The 20,389-nt window shown below is 31.9% G+C and overlaps 2 protein-coding genes across 2 annotated transcripts; one reads left to right on the forward strand and one right to left on the reverse strand.

The window, feature by feature from the left end:
* Positions 1-243: 243 nt before the first annotated feature.
* LOC7467628 (cell division cycle protein 48 homolog) lies at positions 244-5,204 on the reverse strand. Its single transcript, XM_002323436.4, has 9 exons — positions 5,038-5,204; positions 4,754-4,919; positions 3,931-4,159; positions 2,220-2,986; positions 1,915-2,136; positions 1,769-1,840; positions 1,397-1,678; positions 852-1,211; positions 244-754 (listed from the first exon to the last, which is right to left on the reverse strand). Exons 1-9 carry the CDS (start codon positions 5,064-5,066, stop codon positions 473-475), a joined length of 2,409 nt encoding a protein of 802 aa, XP_002323472.1. The 5' UTR covers positions 5,067-5,204; the 3' UTR covers positions 244-472.
* A 7,151-nt stretch (positions 5,205-12,355) lies between these two features.
* On the forward strand, positions 12,356-20,129 carry LOC112324549 (uncharacterized). The gene is made up of 9 exons (XM_024588007.1): positions 12,356-12,482; positions 14,893-15,013; positions 16,086-16,200; positions 16,927-17,122; positions 17,323-17,679; positions 17,925-18,157; positions 18,570-18,659; positions 18,811-18,844; positions 19,936-20,129. The coding sequence occupies exons 1-9, from the start codon at positions 12,368-12,370 to the stop codon at positions 20,127-20,129; spliced, it is 1,455 nt and encodes a 484-aa protein (XP_024443775.1). The 5' UTR covers positions 12,356-12,367.
* The last annotated feature ends 260 nt before the right edge of the window (positions 20,130-20,389 follow it).

Below are 20,389 nucleotides of genomic sequence, written 5' to 3' on the forward strand. Positions count from 1 at the left end.
TTTCTGTGTCCATATCCCATTCTTCACCCAAGAAATTACTTGCCCAACACGATAAAAATTACATGATATTTTGATCAGGAAACTGAAATTTGCAGTGCACAATCGACGATTTCTCCATTGGAGGATTCTAAAAGATGCAATTTAATGCATGACAAGTCCATAAAACGGTTCTGTTTCTATCAACTTCCAAGTAGCTAATCACATGGTTATTTTGATGGTAATTAATTCGCAAGTCATTGGCAATTTAGAAGGAAACTTAGTTTCAGATAGTATCATTAATAATCTTTCAAAATAAGATAACATGTTCAATTTTGACTTGAAAGGAGTCAAAGGAAGTGTTCAATTTTGAAAAACGCAAGGCCAATTTGGTCACAATAATAAAATCCCAAGGAACTTTCAGTAAACATGCATGGATTTAACCAGAGACACATATTAGGGCCCAAATCTATAAGCCTAGACATTTTACGATAACTTAACTGTAAAGGTCATCTTCATCAGCTCCGCCAGCAGAAGCTGCAAACGGATCGGACCCAGCACTAGCTTCAGCAAACCTGAATTCAGTTCCAAACCCTCTTGACTGTTGCAGTGTTTGAGCAAATGCCTGATACTTCCGGATGTCAGCATCACTAACACTCCGACGGGCATATTTCATGGATTCCTCAAAATGTGCTGCCTTGATCTCTGCCACCTCATCCTCAACATCTTCCTCCATAGCCTCAGGGTTCTCTTTTTGCCTCCTCTCCTTCTCAATATCCTACAAAATACAGATCCAAAATAAGTATCTGTGTAACAAGACAGCTAACTAGGGAAAACATAAGAAGATGGTAGCATTAAAAAAATCTGAAGCATACTTTCTCAATGTTCTCTCTTATGGCATATTTGCAAGCACGCTGGCATATTTCTGTAATATCAGCACCACTGAAACCCTGTGTGTACTTGGCAAGTGCTCTGAGGTCAACATCTTTGGAGACTGGTGATTTCCTCAAGCAAGATTTGAATATTTGAAAGCGTGACTCCTCATCAGGAAGAGGGATATAGATCAACTGATCAAGACGCCCAGGACGCAATAGGGCAGGGTCTATGATGTCGGGTCTGTTTGTGGCCCCAATTATGAAAACAGTTTTCTTTGCAGTCATGCCATCCATCTCCGTCAGAAGCTGGTTCAAAACTCTATCAGCAGCACCCCCAGCATCTCCTACGCTGCTTCCTCTCTGCAAGTGTGGTATAGAACAGCGTAAGAAAGAGGCAAAATAAAATACATTTCCATGACTTGCTAGATTAACCCTAGAATCATACATGCATGCTTAATGAATAACAATCTTATCAAATGCCAGTTGATCACCAAGATCTTGAAAAGGGTAACACATTCGACCGCACTCTAGATAAATTAATATACCTGAGTTGCAATTGAGTCAAGTTCATCAAAGAACAAGACACAAGGAGCAGATTGGCGAGCTTTGTCAAAAATTTCTCGTACATTGGCCTCACTCTCACCAAACCACATTGTAAGCAATTCAGGACCCTTGACACTAATGAAGTTTGCCTGGCATTCATTGGCAATAGCTTTAGCCAGAAGGGTTTTCCCACATCCTGGAGGGCCATAGAACAGAACTCCCTTTGATGGTGACATTCCAAACTTCTCAAATTTCTCAGGGTGCTCCACTGGATATTGAACAGTCTAAATCACACAGCACAATAGTTACATTTAGTTATAAAAGTTAACACAAAAAACACTAACAATTGCACACTGTTGAAATACAGCAATTACCTCCTGGAGCTCCCTCTTAACATTTTCAAGACCACCAATATCTTCCCAACTAACATTAGGAACTTCAACAACCTGATCAAAAGTTCTTAGTCAGAGACAAGAAAACAAATGATACCCACACCAAACATCTCAAGGTCAATACTTACTGTTTCACGCAATGCAGATGGGTTGCTTATTCCAAGAGCAGTCTTGAAGTGTTCGTCAGTCACTGCCATTGAGTTGAGTATTTCAGCATCTATTGTCTCATCTTCCAAGTCAATCACGTCCATCTTTTCTCTGATGCATTGAAGCGCAGCCTCGGTGCAAAGAGCTGCTAAGTCAGCACCAACATAACCATGGGTATCCTTGGCTATTCTTTCCAAATCAACCTGCATAAAAACCCAGAATTTCGGTGAAAAAATAGAAAAACAGAAAAGGAATGCATGGAAGGTTAATTGTGTTTGTTGCTTACATCCTCAGCAAGCTTCATGTTCTTAGTATGAATACGAAGAACCTCTAGGCGCCCAACTTCATCTGGAACACCAATATCAATTTCCCTATCAAATCTCCCAAACCTCCTCAGAGCAGGGTCAATGCTATTGGGCCGATTTGTAGCCCCCATGACAATAACATGTGCACGGGATTTTAGTCCATCCATGAGTGTCAAAAGTTGGGAAACAATTCTCCTCTCAACCTCTCCATTTGTTTTCTCTCGCTTGGGGGCAATTGAATCTATTTCGTCAATAAATATAATTGAAGGTGCATTTTTCTCTGCTTCCTCAAATGCTTTTCTGAGATTACTTTCACTCTCTCCAGCCAACTTTGACATAATTTCAGGTCCATTAATACAGAAGAAAAAAGCACCAGTTTCATTTGCAACAGCTCGGGCAATTAGAGTCTTCCCAGAACCAGGAGGTCCATACAGCAGAATTCCTTTTGGTGGTTTAACACCAATTGATTTGAATAGTTGTGGGTGTCTCAAAGGAAGCTCCACCAACTCCCGAATCTGAGCCATTTGTTTTCTAACACCACCAACATCATCATAACCAACTTCATCCAATCTATCCTCATCCTCTCTTCTCACGGGCTCTCCCTCACAGAAGATCTCAGTGTCTGGAGCAACCACGCAGTACTCCGGAGGGTCAGTTTCAATAACTTTGAATTCCACACTTCTCATTCCCCCTCGTACAAGGAAGAGGTCACCCTTCCTCACTGGGCGATATGCTTCCAAGAAATAAGCTGCATCATTTGCACAAAAAGAATTTAACACGTAATCGTATGTAGGATATCATAACTGTAAAACAAAAGAATGACTAATAGCAAGAACCATGTTTGCAGTTTCCACAAAAGAACTAGCAGCGTAAACTTTTCTTATCGCAATTTAAATACCAAAAAAAATGAAAATGTTATGTTATGAGGATAAAGTATTAACAAGAAAAATGGACAATGATATTTTATAGATTCAACAATCTCAAAAAAGTTCTACATTAACAATCAAGTGCAGTAAGAGATAGCAGCAGAAATCATTAGCCATTGGGTTTTCCACATGCATATATCAAGTAGTACTCCTTCACAAACTGCTGATAGCAGCAAAATTCTCATTAAAAAATGAATGAAGAAGAATGAAGAAGGTACCCTCCATTTCTTTCACACATCACAACTATCATCTCATACATGCAAAACAAAATAACAAAGCTATCTACACACAGGCACACAAAAAGAGATTTTGAGCATGGATTGTTAGGGGGGTTGCAAAAATTAATCAGAGACAGGTCGTCAATAAGACAATTTTTAGTAGAAAGAGCAGACCAAAAATTTAAAACATGTGCAAAACTAGGACCCCACATAGAAATTAAAACCTTTACAAAAAGAAAAGTGATTTGAGCGAGTGCAAGTAACACAAAAACATATCAAGTTCAGATGCCAAAAATATTATAATTAAACAAGGACAAATTAAAGCAATCATAGGAGACATGTTTAAAAGGATAGCAACTTTCAAGACAAACTCAAACTTGAGAAGATAAAAAAATATTGTTTTGTTAACATAAGGAAACTTTCCCTAATGAATTCCAAATGTAGAGCTTATAAGCCTTTAAGTACAATCCATCATTAAGGACTAGTTGTAGTATCACAGTTTAACTACTGATATTGGCTGAAAATAAAAGGCTTAAGAAAAAACTCACGCTTCAAGTATGCATCAAAGAGATTTCCAGTGACCCCTTCAATTGTGTCATCAATGGGCAAGATGTGCACGCGTTTTCCATACTTGACATCAGGACACTGGTGTACAGATACCACGTCTCCAAGCCTAACCCTCAGGTTTGACCTCACAACCTTGTTCATCCTGATCTTTGGTTCATCGCATGAGTCATCAGCAAGGGCAATGCAAATAGTATCTTTCCTTTTCTTTCCCTGAACATCAACAAAGAACACCATTACCACAATGTCATAAAAAATTCAAGCAAAATCACGTTATTACATAACAAATACAAGTAGAGAGAGAACAAGAGTAATATACCCATGCATCCCTCATGGAAAAGAGAAGTGAATGTGCTCCTAATAAATCTTATAAACTAAATTTGAAATCTTTAAAATAATAAGAACAAGAAATCATAACAATATGTAGTCCCCAACGAAAGCTAATTCCATATTCAACATACATATACATCCTCCATTCAATCTCCTTGATTTAGTAATAAAACAAACCAAAATAACGAAATTTGACAAAGTATTCGCTCATTAGAAAACTACTAAACCCCCAACTCACCTAAAAACAGTTTCATCTGCAACAACCCTAACAAAATATCGATATAAGCGACGCCAAAGACACCCAATTCACAGATCCTAAAACCCAACATAAAACATCATAAACCCGTATACAAATACAAGTGAAAAACATATTTCGACCTCAATCAACCCCAAACAGATCAGAAACATAAATAAGAAAATACCCAACCCCAACAAGAAAGAACCCTCAAAGATTAATCCTGGATCGAAAAATCGAACCTTGATTAAGATGGTGTCACCCCGAAAGAGCTGGAGCTTCTCCATAGTCTCAGGATGAAGGGAAACGACAGAGTTATCATCATTAATAGCCTCATCAACAACAAGACGATTCGGAGACTTCTTTCTCTCCAAAATCGCGGTACTAAAATCCCTCTTTGTTCCTTTACTGCAAAACACAAATTAAGAAAGAAAAAGAGATAAATTAAAGATTTTAACTTTACAATCGAAATCGAAAGATACAAAAGATAAGAAGTGTAGATCTGTGCAAGTAATGATGTACTTACGAGTCAGAGGATTCAGCTTGGTTAGACATGGTCGAGAGACAGAGAGGCAGAACTCAGAGGGATAGAAAATATCTGTTTTCTTTTCGAAAATTAATATTAATAGTGGGATCTAATTCTAGAGGACTGGCTGGGTGTTTGGTCTTTTATAGAGGGGTTAACTTCGTTTCTTGTTTAGAAAGAAAAGTTTATATTCTATTTTACCTTTTACTCTACTCCAAAAATCTATTTTACTTTTCTAATTTGGATTTGGATATTAGGCAAAAAAAAAAAAGTTGTCCCAGTTTACTGCGGTCATTTTAATTAGGTCTGCTGTATTTTCTTTTCCAATTATATTTTTAATTTATCAATTGAAATTCTCAATTAATAAAATTATTAAGTATTCGAGTGAAACTTATGTGATATTATTTTTCCAAACAAAGCCGATCAAATTCCTTATAACCTTTTGGATCATGTAAAACTCACATCATATATTCAATTATATAAAGAAACATGGAACCTTTTTTTATTACATAATATGTTTTATCATTATTTTTCATCAATGCATTGATCTTTTCATGAGAGAAAAGATTATATGTGTTTTAAGTGGTTATTTAAAACTAAAAAGAAGGATTTGATTGATAATATATATATATATATATATATATATATATATATATACCTACCTCACGTATTTGTGTTGGGACTTGACTTTGTTTATTTTTGCGTTTTAAAAAGGATTTTTGAAAAAATTTAAATTTTTTTTTTCCTTAACTTCAAATTAATATTTTTTTAGTGTTTTCAGATCATTTTAATGTGCTGATATTAAAAATGATTTTTTTAAAAATATATATTATTTTAATACATTTATGAATGAAAAACACTTTGAAAAGCAACCGCAATTACACTCCAAAATACATTATAAATTGAAATTTCTCTTGTAACATGGTATTCAAATTGTTGAGGTTTGTTGAATTGTTTTTGGTTTATGAAGAAATTGTATTAGCTTATTATTTGATATGTATTTGAATTGTGTGTCAATTAATTAAAAAAAATGATATTATAAGAAAATGGGATGATTGGTAGAATAAAAAGAAAATATATATTTTTTATTTTATAATAAGGCATATATTTAAATTAGTTTGTATGTTAATTGATATTAAACACTTTCCTGATATCATTTTAAAAGCATACTTTCCACATTAGCCTGGTATACTATACTTTGAAGAATTAAAAAATAAAATATATATTTTTAGAGTTTTTTTAAAATAAACAGCAGATCTCTAGCTTTGAGAGGCTCGTTTTTGCAAGGGGCTATTAATCATATATTTGAATATTTGAGTAAACATTTATCATTTTCATATAATTTCTTGAATTATTCAAAATCTTTTCCATATATTTGAATTTAGAGTAATTATTTTATTCTTCAAATCATATTTTAGGTAATTCACCTGGATTACCCAAAACTTTAACTCACTGCCCCTTTAATCTATTTTTAAAATTCCTCAATGAATTTCAATAACTAGATAAAATTAGGCCCAAAACTTTTTTGACTATACCAAATTAAATTAATTGGGATAACTTAAGTAACTTGATTTTTTTTTCTTTTAATCAAATTATCCAAAATTTTCCAAATTAACCATTTTTAAAATTTTATTACCTAGATTATCTTGGATGATTTGGTAATTCAAAGTTTTTTTTAATAGTGTTTGCCCTTGAATCACACAAAATAATTATAATTTCAATTTATTTTCTAAACCAAGAAATATAAATTTTGGAATCAATCTATAGAAACAAACTAGTCTTGAGCTCACGCTTCAATGCGTATCATATAAAAAATATATAACCACGTTAAAAAAAGTATAAATGGTGTGACTTGTTTGATCAAGCAGGTGAACAACAAATTGATTGCCTAACTCAAATGATGATCTAGTTTTTTTAAAAAAAAATACTTATGTCATTTTAGTCTTGTCTAACTCGAACTTAAAAGTGAAAATAAAGAATTGCCAAAGGATTAAACAAAAAAAAAAAAAACTGAGGGAGTTAAATGAGAAAACAAAAAAAAATTGTAACGATACACGATCATAATAAGTTAACTCGACTAGATAATTTATTTTTATTTTTCTTTCCCTCATTCTCTTCCCGGCCGAACATTCATTGGGTCTTAATTAACCATAAATCAGATTAAATCTAGAAGAAAATAAAAGAGTTATGATAGAATTTTAGTTGAACTTTAAAAATATATCATAGCATATTGATCTTAGTCAGCTTTGATTAACAAACAAAATTTAATTTGGCATAATTTTTTAAAGTTAGGCGATAAAAAATGATGAAATTGTTTTTTTCTTATTTGAAGTTAAATAAAAAAAAAACAATGATAACAAAGGGCTAAATTATTATTTTTTCTTTTTTAAATTCAAGGGGAAATGCATTAAAAAACAACCCAGCATGTTGTGCACGACCCGTAGAATCAGTGATTTGCGCCAAGGGCTTAAACAGGTCTAATAATTTTTTAAATAAATTTATTTTGCATCTAAATAAAGACTAAAAATAATTGCAAAAAACACCCATAAAAAATCTCAAGTACGCGGGCCTAACAGCCTAGCATGTCCGGACATATGAAAAAAAAAGCTCAAGCGTATTTACCTTATATTTTTTTAATTTTTTAAGGGGTTCTTTATTAAATAAATAAATAAATCAGGTGACACGTCACATATTAAAGCAGACGACTTAATGCTCGTTTGCCCATAATCGAATCACCAATGTAGTGACCGAAAAATCAGGACAGATATTTTAGCCCCAAATCTTTTTTTTCAATCAATTTTTACCAAGAAATACCTTATAAACACCCTCATAACACTTAGAAAATCAATTTATCAACCTAATAAACTCCAAAAACAACCCCAAAACATGAAATCAAACCGGGTTAGATTTTTCTTTCTTGATCTTAATCTACTTTTTTAGGTAATATCAAGGATTGAAACAATCACCATTCAACTCCTTTCATCAAACGGAACCCGTGGACACCAATATCAATCAATTTAGTGGTTGAAATATGTGAAAACGATGACTTTCTCTTTTTAAACCAGAATCCGGTGAAAATTTCTCTCTTTAAAGAACAGGGACTTAAAAACAACAGAAATGAACTAATTTTATAAATTAGAGGATTAAAATGTATTTTTATGTCAACTTTAAACACGCTACCTATTTTCTGCGCATTTTCTAAGTTGGTCATCTATCTTTCAATTTTATCCCTAGCTAATAAAATTGATGCAATTGGGTTCTAATTTTGCAACTAAAGGACACAATAAAAAAAAGTTAAGAGACCAAAGTAAAAAAAAAAATGGCACTACTCTAGTTTACGGTGCTTGGACAATGTTTGACACTGTTCAAAACACCTTAGTATATTTAGTTATCTTCAATTAAAAAATTGTAAATATTTTCCTATTTATTAATAAATTAATCTTTTATTGTATGTGATACAAACACACATATTTAAAAAACCATTTGGTATTGTTTAACTCCTGATTTCTACTCAACCACATAAAAAAATCGCTAGGTAAACTAAATAGCTTCTTTTTTTGCAATAGCCCCCACATATAATTATGTTACAAATCTTGGTTTTATAGATGCTAAAATAACTTGCTTTTTATTAATGAAAGGTCTGTTTTTTTTTTTATTAATTTTAAGTATAAAAATTCATCTCACAACAGTTTTAACCAAACATGTATTTTTAAAAATCTACTTTTTAAAAACTATAACTAAAAATATTTTTTTAAAATCTATGTTTTTAAACCACAAAAGCTATTATAATATCAAACAAATAAATATCTTACAGAAAAATCTGAATTTTAAATTTTTGTTAGACATTTGAAAAATGCTTAATTAAGCTTTAATAAGAAACTTGTCAAATTATATTATATGATTACATTATTTTATATATATATGTATGTATGTTACATGCATGCGTGTGTATTTATGTATTATAATTTATTTATTTATAGTTACTCAATTTTTTTAGCGACAACGTAATTTACAATTTAAAACTCTTCAATTGGTAGCAAAAATAGGCGAAAAATTACAGATGTATAAAGAGGGGGACCAATACTTTTGACAGGAGGTACGTGCAAGCTTAGAATGGGGGGTGGTCTTGATAATCTAGAATGTTCCACGTGCTTTACCGACCGTTCAAATATTAACCTGATTTTCCGTAGAAAACTAATGAGTCGTCGAAAAGATTTTCATTGATGACTCGTGTCTATGCGTCACATTTTCTTTTTACTTGTCCCATTTTTATATATATAGACTATTAATATTCTGTTTTGTTTGTAGAAAAATATTTTCCAAACTATGCAATTCTTTGTAAAATTTAAGCGAACTAGTGAATGAAACATTAATGTTTTTCAGATTATTTTTTATATTACAATCAAACATTATATTTATTTTTATGACACACTAAATTATGATAAATACCTATTCCATTTCTCTAAAAAAAATTTCCATATAATTTGTATTCCAAAATCAAATTTTAAATAAACAGAGCCTAAATAAAATAAACTTGAAAAAAATGAGATGAGAAAAAATTTAAATAAAAAAATTTAATAACTCTAGACTAAAGATTTAGGATACTAACTGAAAAGATACAATAATAATTATTTTTTTTATCTTTTTATCTAAAGGGAAACTCACCAACCTTTTATTTGTAGCTACAACAATTTTATTACACTCTGCTTTTATATATATACCGTGTTCGGCGTTTCACCATGGGAATAAATTATTTTTTAAAACAAAAATAATATTTAAGTACTAAAAATCAATAAAAAAAATATATAAAAAATTGTTTATGAAAAATATATAGAAACACTAAATAAAGCTAAGTCGAGATATTCGGTCAAACATGTGGTTTAAATTATATGATTAAAATAACCAGATTAAAAAAAAATTAAAACCTTTTAAAACGTGTTAATTTTTTAAATTTGTGACTTAAGTCATTAAACTTGAAATATTCAATTTAGAAAAATCATGAAATCCAGTTCTTAAAAAATTAAATATTAAATAAAAAAATTAAAAAAAATCTATTCATACAATTTTTTTTTTAAAACATAACAATTCAAAAAATAATGATCAAAATCACTGTCACTACTATTATTAATAAGAAATATCATCACTATTACTATCATTATGACCACTATCATTATTTATATCATTATTAAAATTATTGTTATCACCATTATTATTATTATTATTATTATTATTATTACTACCATCATCTCCACCACAATGAATTCAATGTCTTGCATCCAAGAATACATGTATAATTATAATGTGTATGAAAAAATAAAAATACCTATATATCCCATTCTGAGACCACTATTTTTTTTTACTCTTGAAGGGATTTTGGTTATTTTACTGCTCATTAAAACATTGAATAGACGGAAATACCTCTAAATAAATCAGTAATGACTAATGCACTTTATGAAAATACCAAAATAACCCTAGTCCAAAGGCATGTATTTTTTTATGGAAAGGATAAAATGATCATTACACTTTAGTGGTGAATAAAAAAATATAAGAGGGGTTACATTGAATCCTCCTTTTGTTTTAGTTGTTATATATATATAACCTTTCTTCCTGGGCTAGGGGATTCAATATAATTTTTTTCTTAGTTTTTTTTATGGAAATACAAATACAAAAGTAAATTAAGAGTCCTCAACTCAATATATATATATATATATATATATATATATATATATATATATATAAAATACAAATGAAAAAGAAAGCTTTGCTACCAGTCCTAGGGATTTTGGAAAGAAAATCAATGCTTTGCTTGCTCTCATTCAACTCGTAGATATTTTTTCTTATGATTTCTTGTGCTAGTCTTATCTTTTCATGGATTTCCAAACATATGTTATATTCTTTTAGTCTTGGTTGGGTGAATAATTATCATGCCTACATATCATTAAACAGGTTACTATCCTAGATGGGTAAGCTACTAGTAAAAAAAATCATGTGATCATAGATAGTAGGGTCAATAAATACACGTGTCATCTATCAATCAATACAAGACCTCTCGACCACTACATACACTTTCATTTCCCACTCTCTATTTTTTCTCTCATTTGTTTATTGATTTAAGTATCGTAAGGTTCCCGAGATATATAGGGAACTTGTTTTGTAGGAGAAGAGTCAGACCCAAATACCCTAGTTTAGCCCAACACTAAGCGCAAATATCAGCCTAACATCATAGTCTACCCCGTGAAAAAGGCTAGATTCTTTATTGAAGTTTATACAACTTCATTAGTGATGCTTTCTATGAGAATTTAAACTAAAGCTAGTTCATTTTCTCATCTCATACATCTTTTCCAAGGTTTTTCACCATCTTCATCAACTTTTATAGATCTCCGTCAACTTGCTCAATAGATAAGAGCACTTATTGAGGTTGTCCTAGCCATTTAAGAGCATCTCAAAGCTATTATGCTATCAGGGTCTCTTAGTGACTTTAAACCAAATAATTAGGTGGTGACTTGACCCCGATGTCCTATCACGTCGCGTGTGCATGTGCGATAATCAAGAAGAGTCAGGATCTACTTCTAGACACGATCTCTATAAATTAGGGGTTAAGGCCCTAACTAGTTATGCTCATAGCCATCATCGTCACTATCACTCCTCTTTAGAGTCTCACTCAAGTGGTCTTGAGCATAAAATACCATAACGAGAACAAATTTAGACAAGAGATTTGTCATTGTGTCATAGTGTGTTAAACACTTACCTCCTTAAGGATTTTATCTCTATAAAAATGAATCTTAATAACTATGATAGCCTCTCTAACTCTAGAGAACATCTGTAAAATATAAGAAGTAGCCTTAATTTGGTGATGCAAGATAACAATATAATGTATAAAATTCTCTTAACTATATTTCGTGGATCAATGCGATCCTGGTACCATAGTTTAGAACTTGGCTTCATATTCTACTTCTCTGATTTATATAGTAAGTTGATTGCTCATTTTAGTATGAGCATTCATGGTAAAAAAAAAGTTCATCTAATTTATATTAGAGCATTTTTGAAGAGACTTCACGAAGAGATGCTAAAAATAGAGGACCTACTTGAGCTTGTGACCACCGAGGCACAAATCGGTTGAGTGCATAGCTACTCTTTATGAGAATGACTATATGCATTTAAGATATAACTCTTCTCTATGTTAAGTAAGTAATAAAAAACCATATATATATAGAAGAAACAAGTTTGGAAAGATAGGAGCATCTATATTTTTATATGCAAATAAAAGAATATCCAAAACATAGGCAACCACTTGTTAACTCTCAATCTTACAGGTCCTTTACAGAGTAAAATGGTATATCCAAAATTAATGACCATTCCTTTTAACACCACTAAAGCAGAAATATTAACAACCATCAAAGGGAAAGAACTCGTGCAATACAGACCACCCATGAAGGGAAATACTGGTAAACGTAACCAAAGAAGTACTATCTTTTTTCACAAAGACAGAGGCATGATATAGATGAGTGTTATGCTTTTTAAAAAAGAGATAAAAAAACTCATTAGCAAGCTAAGATATTTCTCCAATAATTTGTTAAGAAATAAAGAGATCTTGGAAAACAAGGAGAAAAGTTTGATCCTCTTTAATGTGATTATAGAAGGAATAATAATATGATGAGATTGTAGTGGAAAACAAAAATCCTATGAAAAATAGGTACTTTTCTCACAATTTCAGAACCCATGGCATGAGCTTATCATAGCTACTCTAAAAGATAAGGAAGCAATAACATTTCACCATGAGGATGCCTTGGTGATTACCACATTCATATCAAATCAAAATATATATAGGGTGTTAGTCAATGATGAAAATGTTATCAATATTCTCTCTAGAAAGTTTATGCCATAGATGGATGTTAATCCATCTAAATTGACTCTAATTAAAACACTCTTGATGGGGATAAAAGGGAGGGGCATGTTAGTGAAAGGTGTATTGGACCCTTTTGTCATCATTAGAACTCACCTAAAGTGTCATACTTTCCAACAAAACCTTATGATGATCAAGATAGATCTAGCCTATAACGTCATACTTAAAAGGCCCTTCTTGTAAAAGATCAATGTTGTGATCAGTATAAAGTATTTGGTAATGAAATATCCTATCAACAAGAGAGTTGCAACTATGAGAGGAAATTGTTTGGTATCTAAGAGATGCACATCCACCTGTTAAAAGGGAAAAAACATATTATAGGTGGATCAGACAACACCTATTAAAGAAATGGTTAAAGTAAGAATATAAGGAGTAAAAGATTTGAAAGAAGTTATGTGCTATTATGGTATAAATGTTATCACCAAAATTAGGTCTATTTTAGACTTCAGACAAGAAAAAACTTGATGCTCCTCAACATCTAAAAATATAACTTTATGATTAGTACTTAAAAGTGCATTTTCATTAAGATTTTATATCATCATATTGCACTTAAGGTATTATTAAATTCCCTAACTTAAGCATGTTTTATAATAACAAGTCTGATAATATAAGATAACTTTAATTTATGGTAAATCCTCATTTTAAATGCAGGAAAATCTCACAATTCAAAGGATTGATTATTAACTATTAAAAGTGATAGGACAAAGAAAGGGCTAAGCTTAGAAAACAATGCTTGTTCAATTCAAACTGGAACACCATTCAGTCATTGGGTCATATCTGGAGCTATATATCTTGGATTTCAATCTGGTTTATATGGATCAGAAAGCTAAGACATAGGCCTAAAACATTCATGAGGAGTACAAGACTCAATTCTGCCGTTTTGAAGTTCAAAACTTAGCAACAAAAGAGATGTCTGAATCTATCCTGCAGCCCAGACACTGTTCAGTGTTCAGCTCATATCTCGAGTTCTAGAAATCCAAATGAGCTCATTCATTTTTTGGTGGAAAGCTGAGATAGATTCCTACAACTTTAATGAAGACCAACTTTGTCGAATTCTGATTGTATCAATGCCATTGCATCCAGAAAACAAATCCATACCTAAACCACCAAGTCCACTAAGTTAATAGTTGGCCACTAAATCAATAATTAATTACCAAATGAATAGTTCTTTTTAGCCTATAAAAAGAGGCATTTTTCATACATTTAGGCATCTTGGTTTTCAGATCAAGATCATTTTCTTGCTTTCTCTCTGGGTAATGTTCAAGTTTTCTTTCATGTTATATTAATATCTTGTTTATGTTTTTCATTTCCTTTCCTATACTTAGTTAACTTATATCATGAGTATGTTCTTATCTTGTTTATTTATGTTTCTCTTATTCATAATGTTTAGCTAAGTTTAATTTGTTAAGGTGAAAAAGTTTCACTAATGGTGTTAGAATATGTATAATATAAACTCAACATGGATTTCAATGTTTATATCCAAGAAAGTTTGTTATTAATATGTCTTATTTTTTTATCTTACTAATTCTTAATACCTTGCTTGTGAAATGATTAATCTAAATTTGTATTGTATAACACTTGGTACAATAAATGATTGATCCTTCATAATCTTCGGCCGACATCGTTGTTATGAGAGAAACTTGATTTGTTGTTAACATAAGTTAGTATCATGAATTCCTGACAATATTTAAAAGTATGATGTTACTAAAATAAGATAATTAATATGATCATGTTAAAAATTTATAATGAACTATTAATGATAAATCATCCAATTGGAACCTTCTTTGTGTGTGGTTTCCAGTTGAGTAATAAAAAGAGTTTATACTATACTTATTTCTAATATCATTAGTGGATCCTCTAACCTTGACAATTGTTTTTATCATTGTTTAATCATGATATTAATCTCACACCTCAAAGTTCTATTTAATTCTTTGTTATATATATACATATAGTTGACCTCCCTGTGGATCGACCTCGATCTTGCCGGGTTATTTATTACTTTGACACTCCTGTACTTGGGATAAGACATCAACTCTTTGATCATGTCAAGTTTTTAGCGCCGTTGCTGGGGAGGTAAATTACTGTATAAATTTTATTTTATTTTTTTTCTTTTCACTTTTCTCTTATCTAACTTTTGTTTCTTTTTTTTCTTTCCTTTTCTTCTCTTTCTACACTTGCATGAGAGTTTGGACACACACATTAAGTGGTAGACTTTCTAGGAAATCTTCATCCTCATCTAAAACATGGCTGAAGAGGATAACCAGTCACTTCATAATGAGAATAATCATGTTAGAACACTTAGAGACCACATGAATCCAACAAGAACAAATGCACCATCATGTATAGTTTTTCCTCCTGATGCATCTCACTTCAATTTTAAGCTAGATATTATTCAACTTTTACTTACTTTTCATGGCTTAGATCTAGAAAATCCATACTTGCATTTGAGAGAATTTGAAGAAGTTTGTAACACTTATAATGACTTAAATTGTAGCATGAACACCATCAAATTAAAACCTTTTCCTTTTTCATTAAAAGATAAAGCTAAAACATGGCTACACAATCTTAGGTCAGGATCCATTCGTGTTTGGGATGAAATGCAACAACAGTTTTTGAAGAAGTTTTTTCTTTATTATAGAACAAGCTCTTTCAAAAGACAAATCACCACTTTCACTAAAAAACCAGGAGAAACAGTTTACCAATGTTGGGATAGGTATAGAGATTGCTTAATACATGTTCTCATCATGGTTTTGAAACATGGAGATTGGTTTCACATTTTTACGAAAGGTTAACACTTAAAGATAGGCAAATGGTAGAATTGATGTGCAATGTAACTTTTAAAAATAAAGACCCTGATGAAGCAATAGAGTACCTAGACTTGTTAGCTGAAAATGCTCAAAATTGAAATACTACAGGCACTTGTAAGGCACCAGGTAAAACCCAACCTCATATATCTAGTGGAGGAATGTATAACCTTAGGGAAGATCATGACCTCCAAGCTAAATTTGCATCTTTAGCTAGAAAAGTTGAGGCACTTGAATTTAAAAAGAGTGGTCAATTAAAATCTGTTCAAGACATTGTGTGTCAAATCTGTGAAACTAACAAACATTCAATCAATGATTGTCCAACTTTGCCTTCTTTTAAGGAATGTCTTCATGAACAGGCCAATGCTTAATCCTAATATGAAAGAAGTAGTGAGGAATGAAGTCATTAACCTTCTACATAATGGAATCATTTATTCTATTTCTGACAACAAATGGGTAAGTCCTACCCAAGTTGTACCTAAAAAGTCTGGAGTTACTGTGATAACAAATGAGAAAAATGAATTGATTCCAACTATGACTATTACTGGTTGGCGCATGTGCATTGACTATAGAAAACTTAATTCAATGACTAGAAAAGATCATTTTCCTTTACCTTTCATGGATCAAATTCTAAAAAAAGTTATAGGTCATGAATTTTATTATTTCCTAGATGACTATTCAGGTTACAACCAAATTGAAATTGCATTTGAATATCAAGAGAAAACTACTTTCACATGTCCATTTGGTACTTTTGCATTTCGAATGATGCCTTTTGGATTTTGTAATGCACCAGCCACATTTCAAAGATGCATGTTTAGTATATTTAGTGATATGGTTGAATGTTTTCTAGAGATTTTTATAGATGATTTTTTTGTTTGTTTTTGGTGATTCATTTGATGATTGTTTAACTTGGAAAAGGTTTTGAACATGTGTGAAGAGAAGAATCTTGTACTGAATTGGGAAAAATATCATTTTATGGTAACAAATGGCATTGTACTTGGTCACATTTTTTCATCAACATGAATTGAGGTTGGCAAATCTAAAATCGAGTTAATTGCTAACTTGCCAACACCAAAATCTGTTAAAGATGTTAGATCATTTTTAGGACTTGTTAGTTTTTATAGAAGGTTCATCAAAGATTTTAGTGTAATATCTAAGCCATTGTGTAACCTTCTAATAAAGGATAATGTTTTTGAATGGACTGAACATTGTGAAAAAGCTTTTGTTAAACTTAAAAACTTTCTAACTTCTGCTCCTGTCATTGAACCTCCTGATTGGTCATTACCTTTTAAAATAATGTGTGATGCTAGTGATTATGTCGTAGGTGCTGTTTTCGAACAAAGAAAAGATAAGAAACCTTATGTGATTTACTACACAAGTAAAACTTTAAATAGTGCTCAAATGAATTACACTACCACTGAAAAGAAATTATTTGCAGTAGTATTTGCATGTGAAAAATTCAAATCCTATCTTGTTGGTTCACCTGTTATTGTTTTTAGTGATCATACAACATTGAAATATCTTCTTTCTAAGAAGGATTCTAAGGCTAGATTGTATGATGGATTTTGTTACTTCAAGAATTCGATATCACAATCAAGGATAAGAAAGGCACCGAAAATGTTGTCGCGGATCATTTGTCAAGATTGACAATAGATTCCACATTTGACATCACACAAATTAATGATTACTTTCCTGATGAATCTTTACTTTCTATTTTTATAATTCCTTGGTTTGCTAATATTATCAATTTTCTTGCAACAGGAGATTTGCCAGCTCATTGGAGTACCCAAGACAAAAGAAAGTTTTTGAACGACGTGAAGAACTTTTATTGGGATGACCCTTATTTATTCAAATATTGTCTAGATCAAATATTTCGAAGATGCATTCCCGACAATGAGATAAGTAGTGCCATTAAATTTTGTCATTCTGAGGCATGTGGGGGTCATTTCTCATCAAAGAAGATGACTGTAAAAATCTTACAATGTGAATTTTATTAGCCCACTATGTTCAAGACACGCATGCATTCTGCAAAACTTATGAAAATTGTCAAAAGTTAGGATCTATTTCAAAATGTCACATGATGCCTTTAAATCCTATTCTTGTCATTGAAATCTTTGATTGTTGGGGTTTAGATTTCATGGATCCATTTTCTCCATCATTTGGTTTTTTGTACATATTAGTCATAGTAGATTATGTTTCAAAATGGATAGAGGCAATTCCAAGTCGAAATAATGATCATAAAATCGTGATCAAGTTTTTGAAAGAAAATATTTTGAGTCGGTTTGGAATCCCTCGAGCCATGATAAGTGACGGTGGAACACATTTCTGCAACAAGCCATTTAAGTCTTTAATAAAGAAATATGAAATCACACACAAAGTTACCACCCTTTATCACCCTCAGACAAGTGGACAAGTAGAACTTGTAATAGGGAGATCAAACAAATCTTGGAAAAAAAAGTGAACCCTAATCGGAAGGACTAGTCTTTAAAATTTAATGATGCACTTTGGGCTTATCGAACTGCTTTTAAAACATCATTAGGTATGTCACCTTATAGGTTGGTTTATAGAAAATCTTGTCACTTGCCTGTGGAACTTGAACATAAATCTTATTAGGCTATCAAAGCTTTCAATTCAAACCTTGATAATGCTAACCAGTTGTGTAAGTTACAAATAAATGAGAGGAAATAAGAAATGATGAATATGAGAATTCAAAAATTCATAAAGCAAGAATCAAAGAGTTTCATGACAAGAGAATCTTGAGAAAAATATTTGATGTTGATAAAAAAAGTTTTGCTTTATAATTCTCGACTCCACTTATTTCCTAGAAAGCTAAGATCAAGATGGAGCGGTCCATACATGTGTATCCTTATGAGGCCTTTGATATTGAGAATCCAAAGAATGACAATGTCTTGAAGGTAAATGGACATCGTTTGAAAACTTACTTTGATAATTTTCCTAGTGAAGATGAGTCCATTGGTTTGAGTGATCCTGTTTATAAAAATTGATTATTTTGTTTTTCTCACATTGTTTTTGTGTTTCTTTTTGGTGTGACTCTTATTTTGCTAGTCTTTCTCCAACTCCGATCAAATTGCGGATAACGGTACTCCGTGACTCTTAAGTCGGTTCTTTCAGTTTCCCATGATAACTAATATCTGTTTATGTATTTGTTCAATTCCTTGTTCCTTCTCTTTTCTTTGCATCTCTTCTATACCTCTCATTTGAAAAATAGACACCACTCTTGAAAAATTGAAAAAGTATTTTCCTACTTTACCTCAAAATGCAATAACAAAAATTTACCGTGCTAGGTGTGAAAGATTAAGGTTGTTAATGAATCATGGAATTCCTGAAGATATTCGTTAGATGATTGAAGCAAAGGTCCGCTTATCAGGCGAGTCTTCCAATTCTTTTATTTTGCACATGTCTAGAATAGGTAAAAGCACTTTTGCGAAGAAACGTCGTGCAAAATGACTGAAAGTCTGTCACAAATGTGCCAGATGGACTTGTAATGCACAATGTCGTTCTTTAGGAATTGTATTTATAAACCGTGAAGATAAAATACAATTCATTAAGGATGGCCTGAGTAAGGAGTCTTTAGATAATCTTCTATTAACTCTTGAGACATATCCTAGTAGAGATGTGCATCGTGTAATTCATGATTTATGGCCCAATTTTCATAAAGAACATGATTGACATAGTCTTGGAAATCTGACTAAAAAAGACCCTGTTTGTCAGTTTTTAAGAAAACTGGATGAGAAGCTTATCCCCGACCCATAGAGGGCGTTTAAGCCGTTCTTGGACGTAAAACCAAGGGAAGATGTGAGCCACAATCACTACTACTTGTACATATACATGTTCTAAAAAAAACAAAAAAAAGAGTGACTCCAGCTGACCTACATATAGATGGTATGATTGCATTTTTAATTTCTCATCTATAAAATCTTCTCTTCCTTCCCTTCATTTCTATTCAACCCATACATTTAATAGATATAGAAGTGTATAGAAATGATAGGTTCGTCAAGTCATCAAATTACAAATATCTGTGTTTTTGGTGGATCCAGTTTTGGGAAAGAAAAGGAGTTTTTAGAATCAGCAAATCATCTTGGTCAGTTACTAGTTGAGAGAAAGATTCATTTAGTGTATGGGGGAGGCACCTTGGGTTAATGGGGAGTGTGTCAACAACTGCATTTTTAGGAGGCAGTCAAGTTTTGGATATCATTTCAAAAGCTTTAGCCAAAGTAGATATCATTCGAAAAACAGTTGGAGAGGAACTACAGGTCTCCACAATGTCTAAACGAATTAATGCAATGTTCGATCATGCTGACGCCTTCATTGCCTTACCAGGGGGTTTGAGCACATTAAAAGAGATATTTCATATTTCCTCTTGACCTAACTGAACTTTCACCAGAAACCTATAGGTTTGCTAAATGTTAATGGTTTTTATGATCATTTGTTGTCTTTTCTTGATCATACTGTGGAGCAGAATTTTCTTATATCTTTGGCACGACAAATCATAATCTCTGCTGCTACTGCTAACAACTGATTGATCAACTGCAATCTTTCATCCCCGTAATTGATTCCTCCATGCGTCGAATAGACTAGTCAACTAGGGAAAGCTGTAAAAAGTTTAGATTGGATTTGAGCCTTA

This window comes from Populus trichocarpa, chromosome 16, assembly GCF_000002775.5.
Source record: "Populus trichocarpa isolate Nisqually-1 chromosome 16, P.trichocarpa_v4.1, whole genome shotgun sequence".
NCBI lineage: Eukaryota > Viridiplantae > Streptophyta > Magnoliopsida > Malpighiales > Salicaceae > Populus > Populus trichocarpa.

Excerpts from the sequence above, each read along its gene's own strand:
- LOC7467628 (XM_002323436.4), bottom strand. The coding sequence starts at position 5,066 with ATGTCTAACCAAGCTGAATCCTCTGACTC. Across the intron at positions 4,160-4,753 it reads GTGACACCATCTTAATCAAG|GGAAAGAAAAGGAAAGATAC; the intron begins GTTCGATTTTTC and ends GTTGATGTTCAG. Across the intron at positions 2,987-3,930 it reads CTTTGATGCATACTTGAAGC|CTTATTTCTTGGAAGCATAT; the intron begins GTGAGTTTTTTC and ends CAAATGATGCAG.
- LOC112324549 (XM_024588007.1), top strand. The coding sequence starts at position 12,368 with ATGGTATATCCAAAATTAATGACCATTCCTTTTAACACCACTAAAGCA. Across the intron at positions 12,483-14,892 it reads ACCCATGAAGGGAAATACTG|TTGACCTCCCTGTGGATCGA; the intron begins GTAAACGTAACC and ends ATATACATATAG. Across the intron at positions 18,845-19,935 it reads CGATCAAATTGCGGATAACG|GAGGCAGTCAAGTTTTGGAT; the intron begins GTACTCCGTGAC and ends CTGCATTTTTAG.